Genomic DNA, 17,500 nt, shown 5'->3' on the forward strand with positions numbered 1-17,500 from the left:
AAAGAAGGAGCTGAGTCGTGAAGAGAGGAAAAACCAGATGAAACAGATCCGATCACAGAAGAGAGAGGAAGCCACGTCGCGGAAACGTGCCATCGGAACGGCCAATAACCCCCCCTTCCTCGTCACCATTGTGCCACTGAGCCCAGACATCAATCCCAGGAAGGTCATAAGCGCGTTGACCTCCTGCGACCCAGAAGCCACCATCACTACCAGCGCTCAGGGTGTCGTACATCTCAGGTGAGGATGGTTAGCTTTTGGTAATGGGAGGTTGTGTTGCAGGATGTCACAATTTTATAATTACGTGCTAAGGAGATTTCCCACAGATTGAATGTGGATTAGCAGGGTTTAAATTGTTCAATATTTAGTCACGATTAACTAGTTTTATTTTTAGACCAAAAACTTTTTATAATAAGCATTTTTATTAAGGACCTTATTATTAGATCGAATGGTCAATATGATGATGGAACATTAGTTCAGTATGTAGTTGAATGGACATTGAACTTGCAACACTAGACGCTAAATATTCCTTTCCATCCACAGCTCCTTGCGCTACAAACAGAGGTTTTCCTTCATCATACCGCCAGTGAATGACCTGTACGCCATTTTAGACAGCGTGAAGGTGGGTCCCGTAATGTTGCTCTGTTTTACATCCAAAGTAATCAGTTTTGAAAGCTGTAAGGTGTTATAGTACAACTTTTTCTTATTATTATTCTTTTTCTTCCACTATGATGTTAATGGCACATGTGTTTATTATTATTACAATTATTTTGCAGGTTAGCAACACGCTTATGCTGTTATGGCCATCTCGGGATGAACTGGAAGATGCCGCTGACCTCTTGCTCTCGTCTATCATGGCTCAAGCTTTGCCGGCAACCGTACACATTTCTGCCTCTATGGAGGACATGGCTCATAAGGTCTGTGGTTGTTGGTGATGTGCATATATTCATTTATTCAGCTGTTATTCTGGTAGTCTGTTTCTTTCTATGAATAGTATTCCCTTCTTCTTTTATTCGATGTGACATTTTATTTTATTATATAGAAGAGACAGGAAAAAAAACGATTTTGCTCTTTGAAAGATAAGTTATAGGAACCAGACTGAAAAGGCCTACTTTTGATGCATTTAATGGATAGAGGCAAATCCAGTTTTTTAATGAAGATTTTTGAAGAAACTTTAAATCTCGGGAACTGCAGGTAGCATCAAGTGTCCAGGAGGAGATGGACACGGAGGGCCTAGACGAGGAGCTGGGTGCTCGTCTGGTTCTAGGACCATCCCCGGCAAAAAAGTCCAATGTATTATGCGCATTGTCTTTTAGATGTGTTTCTGACATTAACAGAGAGAATATGTGTGTGTTTTGTAGTTACTCGGGGAGGTGTGCTCTGAATTACGTGTTGTGTGCTCATTTTAGTTTTACAATTAGTAAACATTACATGCAGTTTCTGTTGTATAGTCAAAGGGGAATATGAGACAATTTTTTTTGCATGGCGCATCACTATATCTGATAATGGATCGGGAGAATTGGTTTCCTGATGTTTTGAAAATGGCATGCCCAGAATTTTTTTCATGTTTATTAGCAGATTAAACGTCTGTTATGTAGTTTGGTAAAATAGGTTGTTAATATATAGTGTGGATTATCCCTTGCATGTTTGTTTGTTATGCCTGGTTTTATTGTTAATATTCTATTTTAGTGCCATATATTTTTTCTAATTAGAAATATATATATTGGAAGTTATTCAGATGTCACATGATGAACAAACATACATGTACACATAATTAAATGTGTGTGTGTGTGTGTGTAAGTTTAGTATCATTGCTTTCATATGATAGACATGTTACCCATTTCAGAATATTGAAAGGGATTATACAAAACTGGCTTTGTATAGATGAGATTGTACTAGATGCCCTTGATTTATCTCAGTTTTGCATTGCCATCCTGTGCAACATGCGATATACATCCAGTAGAGATGGAAATATAAACTGTTGTTGGAGAGAGATTTTGAATTTATGCTGGCATCGGCATCTTTGTTTCTTGATCCAATATACGCCTGTGAATAAAGTCAGAATGTCAAAACTCTTTGTAAGAAATGTGGGAAGAGAAATGAGTGATATGAACATTTGACATTACATTTTCTTCAAATTTTGATAAAGGGAAATAACAAAATGTCAGTGACAGTTCCAGCATTCTCATTCACACGCCCATAATGTCACCCCAGTTATATTAATGGTTTTGACTGTTGTGTGCAGTTTCGGGAAAATATTTGTGGCTAGTCAAGGAATGGGTTGGATTTGGTATTGGGGTGTTTTGCGTGTGTTCGGTGGCATGTTTATTTTGTTCTTTTGTTTTCTGTTGTTTATCTTGGCGCTCTGTTTATTTTATTTCCATTTTTTTATCTCTTTGTTTTTTTAAGTAGTTCTTTTTATTTTCCAAGTGGAAGAAAGTTGAGATATTAACATTTTCTTTTTTGATAAAGATCAGTCAAAGATTGTATATATATTCATATACATATATTTATATATATATATATATATATATATATATATATATATATATATATATATATATATGTATGTATGTATATTTCTTTCCTTCATTTTTTCTCTCTTTGTTCTTCATAATTTTACTTTATAGACTCTTGGAGAAAAATATTACTCATCATCTGAAACGATCAAAGCACAAGTCCTTGCTAGCGTCCTAACGAAGTCCCTTCTATTTGGCAACAGAGAAAAATTCAGATGAGACAGCGCATGATCAAAGAGATCGAGTCGAGGTTCCCAGGAAATGCCAAGCTCTTCAGCGTAGACAACGACCAAGAGGCAATGCTGGTTCTGAGGCACATAGGGTCACAGAAGCAGCGACCCGTTTTCTTCAAGGACAACAGGCCGCACATGATGGCCGAAAAGGTCGAGTTTGAGGAAAAGGTAGGTCGGGGGTATTTCTCTTTTTCGTCGGGTTGGTTCGTCAAGGCTAAAGAAAGAGTTTTGTTCTTCACATGTAACAAGTGCAGCACCGAGTCATATTTCGCCAGATTGGGATTGGCTAAATGCTCGCACTAAACTTATACAAGCAAAGAGAGATAGCATTGTGTCTCAGATGACACACACACAGATTATTAGGTCTAAGCACTACTCATCCAATTATCTTTCACACCTGACACTGCACTTCAATGGGTTCTTAGCAATATACCTCATGGCTTTCATCTTTCATGCAGTGTTTAATTCTCAAGATAAATACAAATCCACTTACTCACAGAGGTACAGATTTATTTTTTTATGGATAGATAGATAGATAGATAGATAGATAAAGAAGTAAATTAAAGAAAATAGAAGTGGTTGAAAAGAGTTAGATTCTTATAAATGTGATAAAAGAATTACACATATCCATTTGTTTTTCCACCAGGGCCCAACAGGCACGCTGAAAGTGTCTGGTTACGTGCGAGGACAGCCGCTGTCTGTGAACGGCCTTGTCCACATACCAGGATGGGGAGACTTCCAAATGAGCCACACCTACTTGGTAGACGACCCCCATCCTCTGGAACGCCGAGGCAAGAATGCAACCATGGCGAGCGAGGAGCCGCAGCTGATTGAGGAAGCCGATCCCGAGAGGCAGGAAACGCTCATCTCCACAAATGAGGTTCGCTTTTTGTTTTTGTTTTTCCTTCCCCGCTTTTAGATCTTGAGACCTTTCGTAACATTTTAGAACTAGCTCGACGTGAACACATGAGAACGCGTCTGATTCTCGTCTGTCTGGCAGGTTGACCCCATGGAAGGAGAGCAGACTTGGCCAACGCAAGAGGAGCTTGAGGAGGCAGAAGCCAGTGTGAAGGCCAAGCCGAAGACCAAGAGAGTGCCGAAGGGAACCTCGGAATACCAGGCTGCTTGGATCCTGGACAGTGAAGGTAGCGTTTCCAGGAGTATATTTCACTTTAAGATCATATTGCACGGTGATTTATAATTGGTCGTGATCGTATTTCTTTGGTTGATATTACCAAGAGTTGGCTTCATTGGCGTCATATACAGTATTTCCGACTAATGCTTCTTAACTTCGTCTTATGTACCATATCTTGAATTGGTGTTAGGTACATATTATACATTTGACATAATGATTCCTTTCTTTCTTTCTTTCTTTCTTTTTTATAATCTCTATAATCATAGTTTTTCCTTCTGTCCTACTTTTCTTAACCCCACCCCCCACCCTCCACCTATTTCTTTCTCATTTAATCTCTTTTGAAAACTGTATCATCAAACAAGGGCTTTTCATAACATGTTTTTTCTGTGTGCGCAGAGGAAGATGGCGATGAAGATGACGACAGCAACAGCGAAATGGACAACAGTGAATTTGCACCCGTTGATGCTATGTCTCAAGACGGCTGCGAGCAGGACGAGGAAGACGAAGAGGAGGACGAAGAAGAGTACGAGACCATGACCATGCCAGACACAGAGGGTGCAAACTACGACGATAAGTACGACTACAAAGAAGAGATGGATGCCCTGGAAAAATTAAGAGGTAAAAACATGTGTACTATGAGTAACAGATATTAATTTAAAAGGATTCATCAGATTACTAAAAGTTTTATATATATTGTTTTTATATACTTATGATTCTGCAATTATAAAGTATGTTGTTATGATTATCATTGTGTTACTCAGCGATGTCATAATGTGAAAGTAGAGTATATTTTTCCATAGTGAACATCCCTATGATTATTAGAATTTTATCTAGGCGATGTACTAACGTGTCTATTTTTCACAGCCGCGCGTGAAGATGCGGTGTTCCCAGATGAGATTGACACGCCAAAGGACATCCCCAGTAGAATACGTTTCCAAAAGTACAGAGGCCTCCAAAGCTTCCGCACGTCGTCCTGGGACGCGGACGAAAACCTCCCAGTTGACTACTCGAGAATATTCCAGTTCAAAAATTTCATCCATTCTAAAAAGAGAATATTGAAGGAAGAAAGGGAAGGAGCCTTGGTAAGAGGATGCCCAGTTTGCAGTTCATGCCAACAGATCTTTCTCTTTTGACTATAATGGCAGAGTAGTTGTATTTGTTTATGTTTTTAGTCAGTGTGTTACATGAAGAGTTTATAGGCTTTATTCTATAATCAGCTTTGTTACTCATAAATAAGAAAATTTTCTCTGAATCAGTTAAAGTCACAGAATTTTGGTAAGAATATTTAAAGAGAGAGTGGATATATGTGTACACAAATATGATATTGGTACACATATTAAACATTGCATTATTTTGCTGCAACTCACAGCCTGGGTGGTACGTCATCGTCCATGTCCAAGATGTTCCCCGCCACCTGTACGACAGCCAAGTCACCAGCCAAGCGCCGTTGGTCCTCTTCGGTCTCCATCCTCACGAGCAGAAGATGTCCGTCATGAATGTCGTCATCAAGTCACACCCATTAGGCCATTACCGGCCCATTAAATCGAAAGAACGCCTCATTTTCCACATCGGTTTCAGAAGATTTGCCAACTGCCCAATCTTCAGTGAACACTCCACCGGCAATAAGCACAAGGTTAGTCCAGTTCTTCTTTCGCGATATCGCGCAAGACATTTGACCAAAATACGCAAGTACTCACATGGTTAGGTAGACCCAAGATACAAAAAAATTCCTAAATAAAAATATAAAATAAAAATATAATAAATATAAAAAATATAATCATTTAAAATATAATCAAGATAAAAAAAAATATAATCATTTTTCTTTTGCAGTTTGCCAGATACTTCCATCCAGGAACAACTGTGGTAGCAAGTATGTTCGCTCCAATCACATTCCCTCCCGTGTCTGTGTTGATGTTTAGGGAGAGACCAGATGGTGCACAGGTGAGATACGTCATTGTTTATTGTTGTTATTATTATTATTATTATCATTATTATTATTATTATTAACGAAAGAAATGGCTGTAGATCTAGCTAATGATCTTGAAGTTATTACGTGTCAGTATTTGTTGCAAAGGCTTATTTTACTAATTGGTTAAGTTTTCTTACTTTATTGAACTCCTGATAAACTCAATATCCTTTTCAGGACTTGGTAGGTACAGGCTCACTGTATGACATGAACCCTAAGAGGATAGTGGTCAAGAGAGCTGTTCTCAGTGGATATCCTTTCAAGGTAAGTCTTTCTGGTGCTTGATGTTTTTTCGTCTTTTTCTTCTTCTTCTTCTTCTTCTTCTTCTTCTTTTTCTGCTTCTTTTTCTTTCTTTCTTTCTTGTTCTCTTTCTTAATTTTTTTTCACCCATTTCTTTTCTCTTTTGTGGTTTGCTTTGTTTTCAATTTCTTTCTCCTCTTTTCTTCCTCCTCCTGTAAAGTGAAGAATTTGAAAGACAATCCCATGACAGTAACATTAAACTTTTTTAAAAATCTAGAATTTTCTCATCAATTCCACGCAATGTCTCCAGATTAACCGCAAGAGCGCAGTCATCCGCTACATGTTCTTCAATCGAGAGGACATCCTTTGGTTTAAGCCGGTGGAGCTGAGAACGAAGTGGGGGAGACGAGGCCACATCAAGGAAGCCCTGGGTGAGTCTGTAGTGGAAATCCCCTCACAATTAAACCCTTTACAGCTTTGGTCTATGGTATTGGCATGTGTCTATGCCATTTTTTCTTCAAATTGTGCATCATGTTTCTTTCTATGTCACTCCGAGGAGAAGTGATGAATTTAAATTCTAACACTTCGTTTCCCACCCAAAGGTACTCACGGACACATGAAGTGTTACTTTGACGGGCAGCTGAAGGCCCAGGACACGATACTCCTAAACCTGTACAAGAGAATGTTCCCCAAGTGGACGTTCGACCCACACGTTGCCCGACCCCCGCCCCTCTACACCTTCAGGACGTCAGGCAATGCAGCCGATTCGAGTGACGAAGAGAACGAAGAAAACCCTCCTGCAAAGAAGGCCAAAGTAGTTCAGTTCCATAATTCCGGCCTTTAATCCAACGGTCGATTAGAGCTTATAGAACTTGAGTTATTTATAAATTATAGAGATTGGGTGAGAGTTATTCTGAACGGAAAGCAAGGCAAGCTCCTCAAAGAACAGTATATATGGGACAGCTTAAATTTGCTCGAAATATTCAGGATCGAATTGCATGGTTATAATGTATTGTTTATTTTTCAAAATGTTATAACTTTTTTTTTCTTTTTTTTTAAGGAATTTGTGTTTTTTTTTCTCTCTCTTTTTCATTATTGTTATTTAGAGGTTTTATGTATGTCATATTATCTCATGTAAAATTCCCTTGTTATTTGTCCTATGCTCATATTCTGTCGTAATAAATATTTATGACATTTCTAATGAAATCCAAACTAGTTTTTTTTATTTAATTTCCTGCCCTTTTTTATGTAAAATTGGACTTTTTTTACTTGAGAGATAACCAAGTCATTGTACTCAATATCAGTCTATAAATTTAAAAACTATGAGGACATAAAACAAATAACCTTGATTACAAAATAAATGAAAAAGATAAAAGGTACTGCTAGTTGATGCAAATGAGTTGCAGTTTAACACTAAGTGCTGCATTGTCTGGTTTAGGCACACAGATAAAAAAATTAACCCATTCACAACGCTGTATGGCGTCACCCAGCGAACAGGCCTAGAATGCGCAGTACTGTAGTGTACCACCCGTCACGAGAGGGTTAAGATATATAAGAAGAGGAAATTTTTAAAAATAGCAAAAGAGTCCCTTGTTTCCATATAATGACAGACATTTGTCTTCAAAGAATAAAAGGTCAAAAGATTTTAAAAAAATAAAAAATAAAAAGTTGAAAGAAAAGAGAAAAAAGTACCAAAGTTATAAAGTACAAGCAAAAAAAAAGGAATCAAAGTCATGTTTGATGCTTGCTTTCACGATTACCACAGTATTTCTATGATGTGGCTGCTTGGCAAGTTTTACATGGTTGAGGAGGAATATTTGGCAGGCTTTGAACAACAACAAAGATTGGTTAAAGCAAGAGGGTCAAGTTTGGAGGTAATGTGTGGATTATCACAGTAATTAAGGTTTTGATTGGACTTCGGTGAGGAGTGAAAGGACTGATGTAATCTGACTGATGTAATGTAGGGATGGTGATTATACATGGATCTTGAAGTTGAGAAATGTAAGACCAATTAGAAAAACAGCCTTTGCAATAGACCAGTTTACATTTATGGAAGAAAAAAGGGTGAATTTCAGTAATTGCATAGATGATTTAGGTAGTAGAAGGAGTGATAGAAACAGAAATTATTAGGATTTACTAATGATTTTTTTCCTTATCAGAAATCCAATCTAGATAAGTATAAATAAAACGGTGAATAAAACACAGGACTAAAAACAAAGATTGAGAGAGGAAAGGTCATTGGCATCAGGATGGATAATAATTAGGAGACAAAATTAATCAAAAGATGAAAATAGAGAATAAAGAGAGATAGAAGTGTACTGAAATTAATATATATACAGAAGAAATAGAATTCAAGAAATTACAGAGCCGTGAGAAACCACCACTGATAAGGCCAGATATTGCACCATCAACAACAAAAAGAGCACAGAGATCTAGCGTGACAACATATGATTCTTAATTAAGTACCCGAGGGTGTTGATGAATTAAAGAAACCTATATATTTCTATCTCCAAAATTGGTGAGGCATATCTATCTGAAGCCATAAGAAGTTCAGTGTGCATGATCTGACAGTATTAGTATACTACTTGTATGATTCCTACAAATCTGAATAGTGTATGAATTATCATTCACAGTAGCATGAGTACTATAAATAAGTCTAAGTATCTGTGTTTTGCTTCCTGAGATTTTTAATCCTGACTAATCAGCAGCTAATGGATACAGGACTTATGTAATTCCTGTATTAGTTACTCAGCTGAAGAGTGACTCTAAAGTAGGTCATTAAGTTAGGATACACCGTGTAAAAATTATTTGTGTTACTCTGCCGAGTGTTGTGCCCAATCCATAAGGTCAAGCAATACCCAGAAGGGTAATCCCTCAATGGGCAGTGTCTATGGGCAATGCTTGTGATGTCCGTACTGTCAAATTGACAAGTGGCCAGATACAATTGGCAGTAGCAAGAACAGCTCACCCATATGGTACAGTATAATTTTGAGTTTCATTTTGAATTAGGGCAAGGGATGGTAGCTAAAGATTTCTGAGAATAAGATTTTTTTTTTAACCCATTGCAGACGGGTGTCATGACATACACAACACAGGAGCTTTGACCTGATGACAGGCGCCATGACATACATGACGTTCGGGGTTTTTGGATCATTGTACTATTTTATTGTGCTATGAGTAAGGAGTGAGTGATAATGGCAATTGCAGTCATAATTACAATAATTACCGTAATATTGAGCAAACCTAACTTCCAAAGCCTAGTTGGCACCACTTTCTTCTAGCACCAGTAGGAGAGAGAGCCTGAATGGCACTCATCCACGGTCTCTAGCAAGCACTATCTTTAGAGAGCGATGCCACACAGCAAGTTGATGACCTCTTGCTCTAAAGTATCCTCAATGAAGAATGTGCAGGCAGAACGAGAAGAGGAAGGTAACTCAAACCATGCTGTGTCTAAAACGTGATCCAGTACCAATAGTAATGCCTTTTACTGTGGCACTAACAGTCACAAGCACAGGTTTCATTCCTCTTCCCTACCTCTTTATGTTATCTTCACTGTAGGTGGTTTTATGTTTCGTATTCGTTACTGACAGCACAAAAATACAAAAAAAATAAAGTTGCTTTTTGCCCTCCCATAAGACAGCAATAGTTCTATCATACTTAGTATAAGGAAAATAATGAGCTGATATGGATCATATACTACACTTTTAGTCAACTGTAGCCTTGATAGAGCCTGTTATATGGCATATATGTCTAAATACAATAAAACACACAAAAAATAAAACATAAAATCAGCTCTAGTTTTATAATGAGTGACTGAAAGAGAGTGGGAAGTTTCAAATTATGTTGCTTCAAGCTGCCTCGGTCTGAAATAAAACCCATCCTGGACACTGGGCAAGCGAATCTATCCCCTGTCCACAATGGGTTAATTACAGTAAATTAAATTTTATTTTATTTTAATTTAATTCAAATTATAGCTTAAAAGCTTTGTTTTTTTAAATAGTGGTGTTGATCGTGACATCCATGTATTTCAGAGTGTCCACATACATCTATACATACATTGTCCACTATGATTTTGTTTTATTTTTCATTTTACATATGGATGGTTCCTCCATTGCCTAGTCCTCTAGGAGGCACTTAGCAAGCCTGCCTGACCTCATGTCATCTCCATTCCTTAATTTTAGATCTTTTTCTATCACTTTTATTAGGGTTTTCATTATCATATCATTATTATTATTATCCCTAATGTTAAAAGCAATTATAATTGTGAGAGAAATGAAAGTCTTTTCTCTCAAAGAGTTGTGGAGTGGGTAAACAGGGGATGTCAGGAAAGCATTCTCACTGGCCCCTTGTGGAGCCACCTATATGTAAAATACTTATATAAAAGAAAACCAAATGTAGTATATGTACCCAGCATCAATGGGTTATGGGTAAATTGCAACTATCCTATAAACTTGATTCTGCTCGGAACAGAATAACATGTGGATACTATTGCATTCAGAGAGTTTAGTATATCAATGATCTCTGAAAGTATATAATGAACCAGATGTTTTATGATTGAATGAATCATGATCAGTATTTAAGATTGATCATGGGTACTGGATCCCAAGCCATGTTGGTATTGAAGGGAATGACGTAGCTGACAGGTTAGCGGAGGAAGGCAGGAAGAAACCCTTGAGTGATCTTGTGGTGCATCCTAGCCGGGAACTGCTAAGGCGTAAAACGATGGTTGCAGGGCAGGACGGTGCCCTGCAGCGACACAGAGAGGAAGCGAGAACCTCCCCCTCGGCCAGTTGGTACTCAAACACCACAGGCTATGAGTCGCTGATACTCTCTCCCAGAATATCAAGGTGTGCTGAAGTCAGTCTGCACAGACTGAGAATAGGCTACCCTTGTGCGTGGCAAATCATCCCCACTATTGGGCAAGATGAGCGACGCTGTGAGCATTGTGGCGCGCCGGACGCCAAATTAGAGCACTACCTGATGGAATGCGAGCACACTCGCTTCCTCAGGCAGGGCCCAGAGACGACAGCCGCCGGGCTGGTTAGACGGCTATGCCTGTCACTAGCCCCCTGGCAACTGGAGCGCCTACAGGCAATCCGACCGCCACGGTAAAAGTTCAGTTATGATGATCAGATGAGTCAGCACTTATAGCCAACAGAGACCGGGCTACCCCTACCACACAACCCGGGCGAAGCGACGTCTTCGCAAAATCTCTCTGAACTGAGCTGAATTGAATTCAGCGATGATGATCAGATAAGATTAGATAAGATGAGTCAGCACTCATAGCTGGCAGAGGCCGGGCCGCCTTGAGCATATAGCCCGGGCGAAGCGACGTCTTCGCATATCTGTCTGAACTGAACTGAACTGATTGATCATGGTAGCTGCATCTGAAGAGTCTGATGTGTATATATCATGGTGGTTTCTCTTATGAAGGATGCATAGTAGGTCCTCCTAAGTAGAATTTTAGCAATGACCTGCAGTTCCTAAGCCCATATGTCAACATATGAAGTTGGTCCAGTGAGCATTACATGGGTTCAGCATATTATTAAGCATTCAGTTTGAAGCTCATTGAAGATAGCCGATATCCATTGAAAATTTGTGTAATTTCTAAAGGTTTAAGTATCTGCATATTTGCTAATGATTTTCATATGAAGCTTCTACTTTGCACTACTGACTGAAACTAACAAGTAGTTCAGCTTAATAGTCTATGTAATCTTGCTGCTGTAGTTGATTAGGTTCAAAATAATAAGTTTGTTTCAGTGGATGAATACAGCTTCCGTTGAACAGAAAAGGGAGCAAGATTAAATATTCTACAACGAAAAACATCACTACTATTAATAGATTGTTTATAACATGTGCTAACTATTTTCTCCCTCTATAAACTTAGTTCATCAGGTTATTATTCATATTCATATTATCATTATTATTATCATTTTAATTATTATTCATATTTTGCCTCCATAATGGATTACACGAAACACTTAGGTGCTTAGGGATCAGGGCAAGTATTTGAATCCAAGCATTCATTTTTTTTGTCTGTATAAATATGATGTTGGCCAAAGTTTGCAATCCCTACTATGCATTTGAGCAATAAATTAAATACTTGGCCATATATGTTTTTTTTCTCAAAATTTAAATGGTTTTGTTAAGCCAAGAAATCTCTGAGGAGGTTTAAGTAATTCTCTTGCTTACCGATCGCCAGGCAGAAGCCATTCCAGAGCTGAATTATCAATCTGAATTCACATTACCTCTATACCTCATAAATCCTATTAAGATTTTAATAGTTAACCCACTCACGACGGGGGCATTCCAGCCTTGCATGTCACAATGCCGGGGCTTTCGAACGCTTAGGCCTAAATCAATTAAATGGCTGGCACCATATTGTGCCGCCCGGCCACCGGGCTTTTGAATGAGCGGTACAGTAGTGTACCACCCGTCCAGAGAGGGTTAATGGCCCGAGTGAAAAATTAATAATCTTTTTTTAAGATCTTTTCGGATAACTGGAAATCTCCAATACTTTTAATAAGATCAACCATATCTATGTTGCCTTGTGTTCTTTCAAACATATTTATCTTTCAAAGAAATTACTTTTCTGTTTGGCAAAAATGCTTAAATTCACTTCATTCCTTTATATACTTTTCATGTGTGAATTTTAGGGGATAAAAGAAAAAAAGTCTTTGTTAACAAAAACAGGCTCAAAGTTTTCTTTTTCAATAATTATCAGCAAAACAAGTATGGCTGACTTTTACAACGTTTGAACAGAAAAATAAAAATAATAGCAAAATAAAAGATAGTTTTATTTTTTTTCCTTATTAAATAATGGTGTCCTTTGATGTATATACCTGTAATATATCTAATATAATACATGTCAGTAATTAAAAGAACAGAAATGCATTTCTTCATAATTTCATTAATATTTGGAAATATTACAACAAAACCAAATGCCAAATACTAATCAGGTTAACTTCACCGATGCATTTGTGTTATCAATATGAATGAAAATGTATTATAAAAGAGAAAAAAAACATTCAACAATGTTCTAATTCAAGACCAACTGGAACAATAGGAGACATTTGTGAACAATCGGTTTAATTTCATTACTATTAACCCTTCATTTTATTTACGTTAGCTAAGGTAATAGTTCATGACCTCGTGAGGTTCCTCCCTCGGACGTGCCAGGTTGCGGCGCCTCTTTCTCTTGTCCGACTAATTGCTTAGGTATTATTACCAACAACATCATCATCATTCATTCACCCTAACAAAAATCAAATAACAATATACCTTTGCAAATATCACAGCACATATACAAGCTGATATAATAATAAATACAATCTGGTTATTTACAAAAAATGTTGACCTATACAGAAGTACTTACAGGTTAAAATATACTGCACACACAAAATGCCATACTGGAAGTAAGTACCACAAGAAGTACTGCCGGTATTGTTCCCTATTTACAATAAGCTCTAAGATGCTTGGGTGGTTTGCATAAATCATTATACTTCTAAGGGAATCAGTTAAGTAATAAACCTCACCCTCTAATAAATTCTGACTCTACATAAACTTCAATTTACAATGAATCCTAAAAGGAGAATCCTTCAGTCTGGTGCTTTTGCCAATAAGACCGATCGCACTTTTGCTCTTAGAGTATTTGAATTCTCAGGCGAAGCAAATGTTCCATGCATGAAATCTCACTGTCTATTACTGGGAGGAGGAGGGGATACTTCATAACCTGACTTTGACTGATAATTTATAGCTACACAAAGTAAAAAATAAATAAACATCTATAGGATTCCTGAAACCTAAGGTTGATGAGTAAGCTACGGCGACGAAAGGGTCAACAATCTTACTCATTCTTTTCTCTATGTCATTGGCTTCTGTTCGCCTGCTGCTTCACTTCCGTCTTGTCTGTGGGTTCGATCACCGAGTCCTTGCCGGGCTGGTAATCTTTCAAGTCTATTTCGTCAGCCACTACTTTCGATTCACTCTCTAAAGACGAAGCGCCCTGAAGGCTACTCTGAGACGAGTTTTCTTGGAGCGTTGAAGAAGGCGTAGGCGAAGAAGAATCAGAAGGAGAAGAGGTAGCGTTAGGTCCCTCCTCGGCATTCAGTTTGGCCGATTCCAGGGCATGTTTGATGAGCTTGGCGGTTTCCAGCTGTTCCTCCTTGGCTATCATCTCGATCACCTCCTCGAACAACTTCGGGGAAACACCAACCTGCTCGTCCACCATGAGCTCCATGACTCGCAGCACGTGCTCCACCTTAACGGCTCCATCTTGGTCAAAGTCCATTTTTGCCAGTACGTCCCGGATCATCTCCACCTTGGAGGTATCGGGAGCGTGGCAGATGTAGGTCATGTGACGCGCTAACTCTTCCAGGTTCACAAGTTCAGCCCTGTAATAGCGGAGAAAGAGATTTATAATAAGTTATTTGTGACTTGAGAACATATAAATTGAGTTATGTGATATCTTCCACTTCCATCTGAGAAGATTCAGAGGGACAGGGAAGTGAGATGGTAAGAGGGTAACATGAAATAGAAAAATTAAGGACAAAAAAAGAAAATGAGAATGATTAGAGGAAGAGGAAAAAGAGGAGGAGGAGGAGGAGGAGGAGGAGGAGGAGGAGGAGGAGGAGGAGGAGGAGGAGGAGGAGGAGGAGGAGGAGGAGGAGGAGGAGGAGGAGGAGAAAGAAGAAGAAGAAGAAGAAGAAGAAGAAGAAGAAGAAGAAGAGGGAGAATAATAATAATAATAATAAGAAGAAGAAGAAGAAGAAGAAATAGAAGAAGCAGAAGAGAAGGAAAACAAAGAGGAGGAAAAGGAGAAGCGGTGGTGATGGTGGTGGAGGAGGAGAAGAAGAAGAAAAGGAGGAGAGGAAGGAGAAGAAAAGAAGGAGAAAGCGAAGAAGGGAGAGGTGGAGGAGATATGAGATAAACACATGAGGAGAGGGAGAATAGAGAAAATAACACAAATAAAGAAAAAGAAAGAAAGAAAAAAAAGAGGCCAACTTTAAATATGTGGAAAGCTAAATGTCGCTTACTTGTCCTTCGCTTTAGCTTCCCCGGCATCCACAATCTTCTGCCGCTGAGCCTTCTCCTTGCCGACTCTATCCAGCAACGGCTCCATCTTGCTGATCATCTTGTTCACGCGGATGAAGAGTCTCCGAGCTGCCTTGCTTTCTCGCAGTTCCTTCTTGTTCAGACCTGCCTCTATCAGGGCCTGGACAGGGGGGAAAAGTCTTATTATATTTTGGGCTTTTACAGACACTGGGACATGTGAAAATGAAATGAGTTTGTTTGTATTTGTTTGTGTGTGTGTTGTGTTTGTGTGTGTGTGTGTGTGTGCGTGTGCGTGTGTGTGAGTGGTTATGTCCATAAAACAACTAATACTTTCAGGTGTTCCTAAACTTTTGGATACTTTTGTTTTTAGCTTAATTCTGTTTTCCTTAAAATTTAACACATGGCTAAACATTTAGCCTCATCATCTGTGAAAACAACATGGATAGGATACCATGGACAAGAACCAAAAGGATTGATTCCTTTATTCCCGAAGTCCTATTAAAAATTGAGCACTTACATACCTTTCATAATGTCTTTCCAAACAGTAAAGTCTTTTAGTATAACTTCCTACATTGCATAATTTATGATAGTATGACATACTATAGTCCTAATGTCACATAGGGAGCAGCAGAGTCAGCAAAAGATCAGTCAAAAGAAAGCTCAAAATAATATGTGAATCAAAATCTTATGATCTAGAATTTTCAGCGGGATTACATTGGCTCAATATGAGTATTGACTAAAATAGCTGGTATAGCATTTTGAATGAATATTCTATTTTATGTATATTTCTGTGCTATTATTTTCTATAGTATGACAGCATCCCTCTTCTATCAATATTTTCTTATTCTCATGTACTTAAATATACTAAAATATGCATGCTAAGAAATACATTGTTTTTTTATGAGCATGTGTAACATATATTTGTGCATCATGGGTTTATCAATTAAACTTTTTATATAGCATTTGCAAAGACCTATCCTCAAGAAACTGAGAAATAAGCAGTCAAGAAATCTGGCTGTCTTCAAGGTGCACAATAAATAACAAAAGACAAAACTCCAGAAAACAATTATTAGCACTAATCAAGACAAGAGATACATGCACCAGAATTTTTGAGGCGTGACTCTGAACTCCCTACAGCAAATGTTGCATGTGGCATGTGGCGTATGTCCCAGACTACAGCACATCCTATGTACTAGTTATCAGGATAAGCCCTTTTACTAAGCTTCCAAAGCATGGAATATCTATACTGGACCACTTTCATGACTGCAAAGACGATGGACGTGGAGGATTTATTGGATTTTAATGCATCTGTTCTAAGCTGGTGAATATCATAAAACAGGGAAGAACAGTTTTGACATTCATGAAGACTTTTTGCATCAGTTATAGTTCCTTTTACTAAATCTACCAGGAGGAAAATATTGGAAGAGGGAATAATGATGAAGTGAACAAACAAAATCAAACAAAACACTAATTAACCCATTCATGCTGGGGGCATTCCAGCCTTGTAAGTTGTAATGCCGGGGCTCTCGAATGCATAGGCCTAAATCAATTAAATGATCAACGCCATATGACGGCACCCTGCGAACGGGCCTTGAATGCGCAGTACCCGAGGTGTAACACCCGTCCAGAGAGGGTTAATATCCATCATAAGATGAAGAGTATAAAGGCCTGTATTCACATAAAAGAATGTAGAAGCACAGTCTACATACATTTAGGATCTGCTAATTTTCAACGTCCATTAAGCTTACAAATAAAGCTGCCTACTGAAGCAAAGGGCAGAAGCCGCATTACATTATATCCTATACGGTTCATTTTAGTAGATATGGAAGGTAATATAATCTGAATGGAAATCCATAAACATTGAGCAAGGTTCATGAATATAAACTGTAATGTGCTTGTTCTACAATTATGCTTTATGCAATCATATGCTTAACCTTGATGATTACCATATCTGACCCTCATCTGATATATTCCTAACCACTGCAGTGATGAGTAGTATATATACTAGAAAGATCATATAGAAAGATCTAAAATAAACACATTGATTTCATTACAATAAACAGCCCTTGCCATGCTTAACATGCAAATGCATCTGATATAAGCATAAATATGAATATAAATATAAATATAAATATAATTATAAATATAAATATAAATATAAATATAAATGTTCATAATATATTAATGCTAAATCAAACACACACACACACATGCATGCACGCACGCACCACTAGATTATATAATTTCCATGCACATGCACACACTCACTCACACACACACTCACTCACTCACTCACTCACTCACTCACTCTCACTCTCACAAGAATAAACATTATATATCTTTCAGATGCAGATTA

At 38.1% G+C, this 17,500-nt stretch overlaps 2 protein-coding genes across 3 annotated transcripts in view; one reads left to right on the forward strand and one right to left on the reverse strand.

Annotated features, from left to right (window-relative positions):
• The window catches only part of Tsr1 (Tsr1 ribosome assembly factor), a 9,349-nt gene extending 2,047 nt beyond the window's left edge, over positions 1-7,302 (forward strand). The window contains exons 3-16 of one of the 2 annotated variants that reach the window (XM_043021695.2): positions 1-237; positions 541-619; positions 774-914; positions 1,192-1,290; positions 2,720-2,917; positions 3,396-3,629; positions 3,750-3,894; positions 4,281-4,502; positions 4,749-4,966; positions 5,254-5,517; positions 5,715-5,825; positions 6,028-6,114; positions 6,401-6,521; positions 6,693-7,302. The exon at positions 1-237 is cut by the window's left edge and continues 34 nt beyond it. In XM_043021695.2, the coding sequence (XP_042877629.2) occupies positions 1-237; positions 541-619; positions 774-914; positions 1,192-1,290; positions 2,720-2,917; positions 3,396-3,629; positions 3,750-3,894; positions 4,281-4,502; positions 4,749-4,966; positions 5,254-5,517; positions 5,715-5,825; positions 6,028-6,114; positions 6,401-6,521; positions 6,693-6,934 (2,398 nt within the window). In that variant the 3' untranslated portion in view covers positions 6,935-7,302. The remainder of the gene's footprint in view (positions 238-540; positions 620-773; positions 915-1,191; positions 1,291-2,719; positions 2,918-3,395; positions 3,630-3,749; positions 3,895-4,280; positions 4,503-4,748; positions 4,967-5,253; positions 5,518-5,714; positions 5,826-6,027; positions 6,115-6,400; positions 6,522-6,692) is intronic. The other variant, XM_043021696.2, reaches the window with a different exon arrangement.
• Positions 7,303-12,766: 5,464 nt separating this feature from the next.
• The window catches only part of Letm1 (Leucine zipper and EF-hand containing transmembrane protein 1), a 24,557-nt gene continuing 19,823 nt past the window's right edge, over positions 12,767-17,500 (reverse strand). Inside the window, exons 12-13 of the mRNA XM_086531651.1 lie at positions 15,126-15,304; positions 12,767-14,483 (exon numbers count right to left, since the gene is read on the reverse strand). Of these exons, the coding sequence (XP_086387777.1) occupies positions 13,958-14,483; positions 15,126-15,304 (705 nt within the window). The 3' untranslated portion in view covers positions 12,767-13,957. The remainder of the gene's footprint in view (positions 14,484-15,125; positions 15,305-17,500) is intronic.

The sequence above is a fragment of the Penaeus japonicus genome, unplaced genomic scaffold, assembly GCF_977035675.1.
Source record: "Penaeus japonicus unplaced genomic scaffold, GWHDUDI00000001_assembly GWHDUDI00000036, whole genome shotgun sequence".
Classification (NCBI taxonomy): Eukaryota; Metazoa; Arthropoda; class Malacostraca; order Decapoda; family Penaeidae; genus Penaeus; species Penaeus japonicus.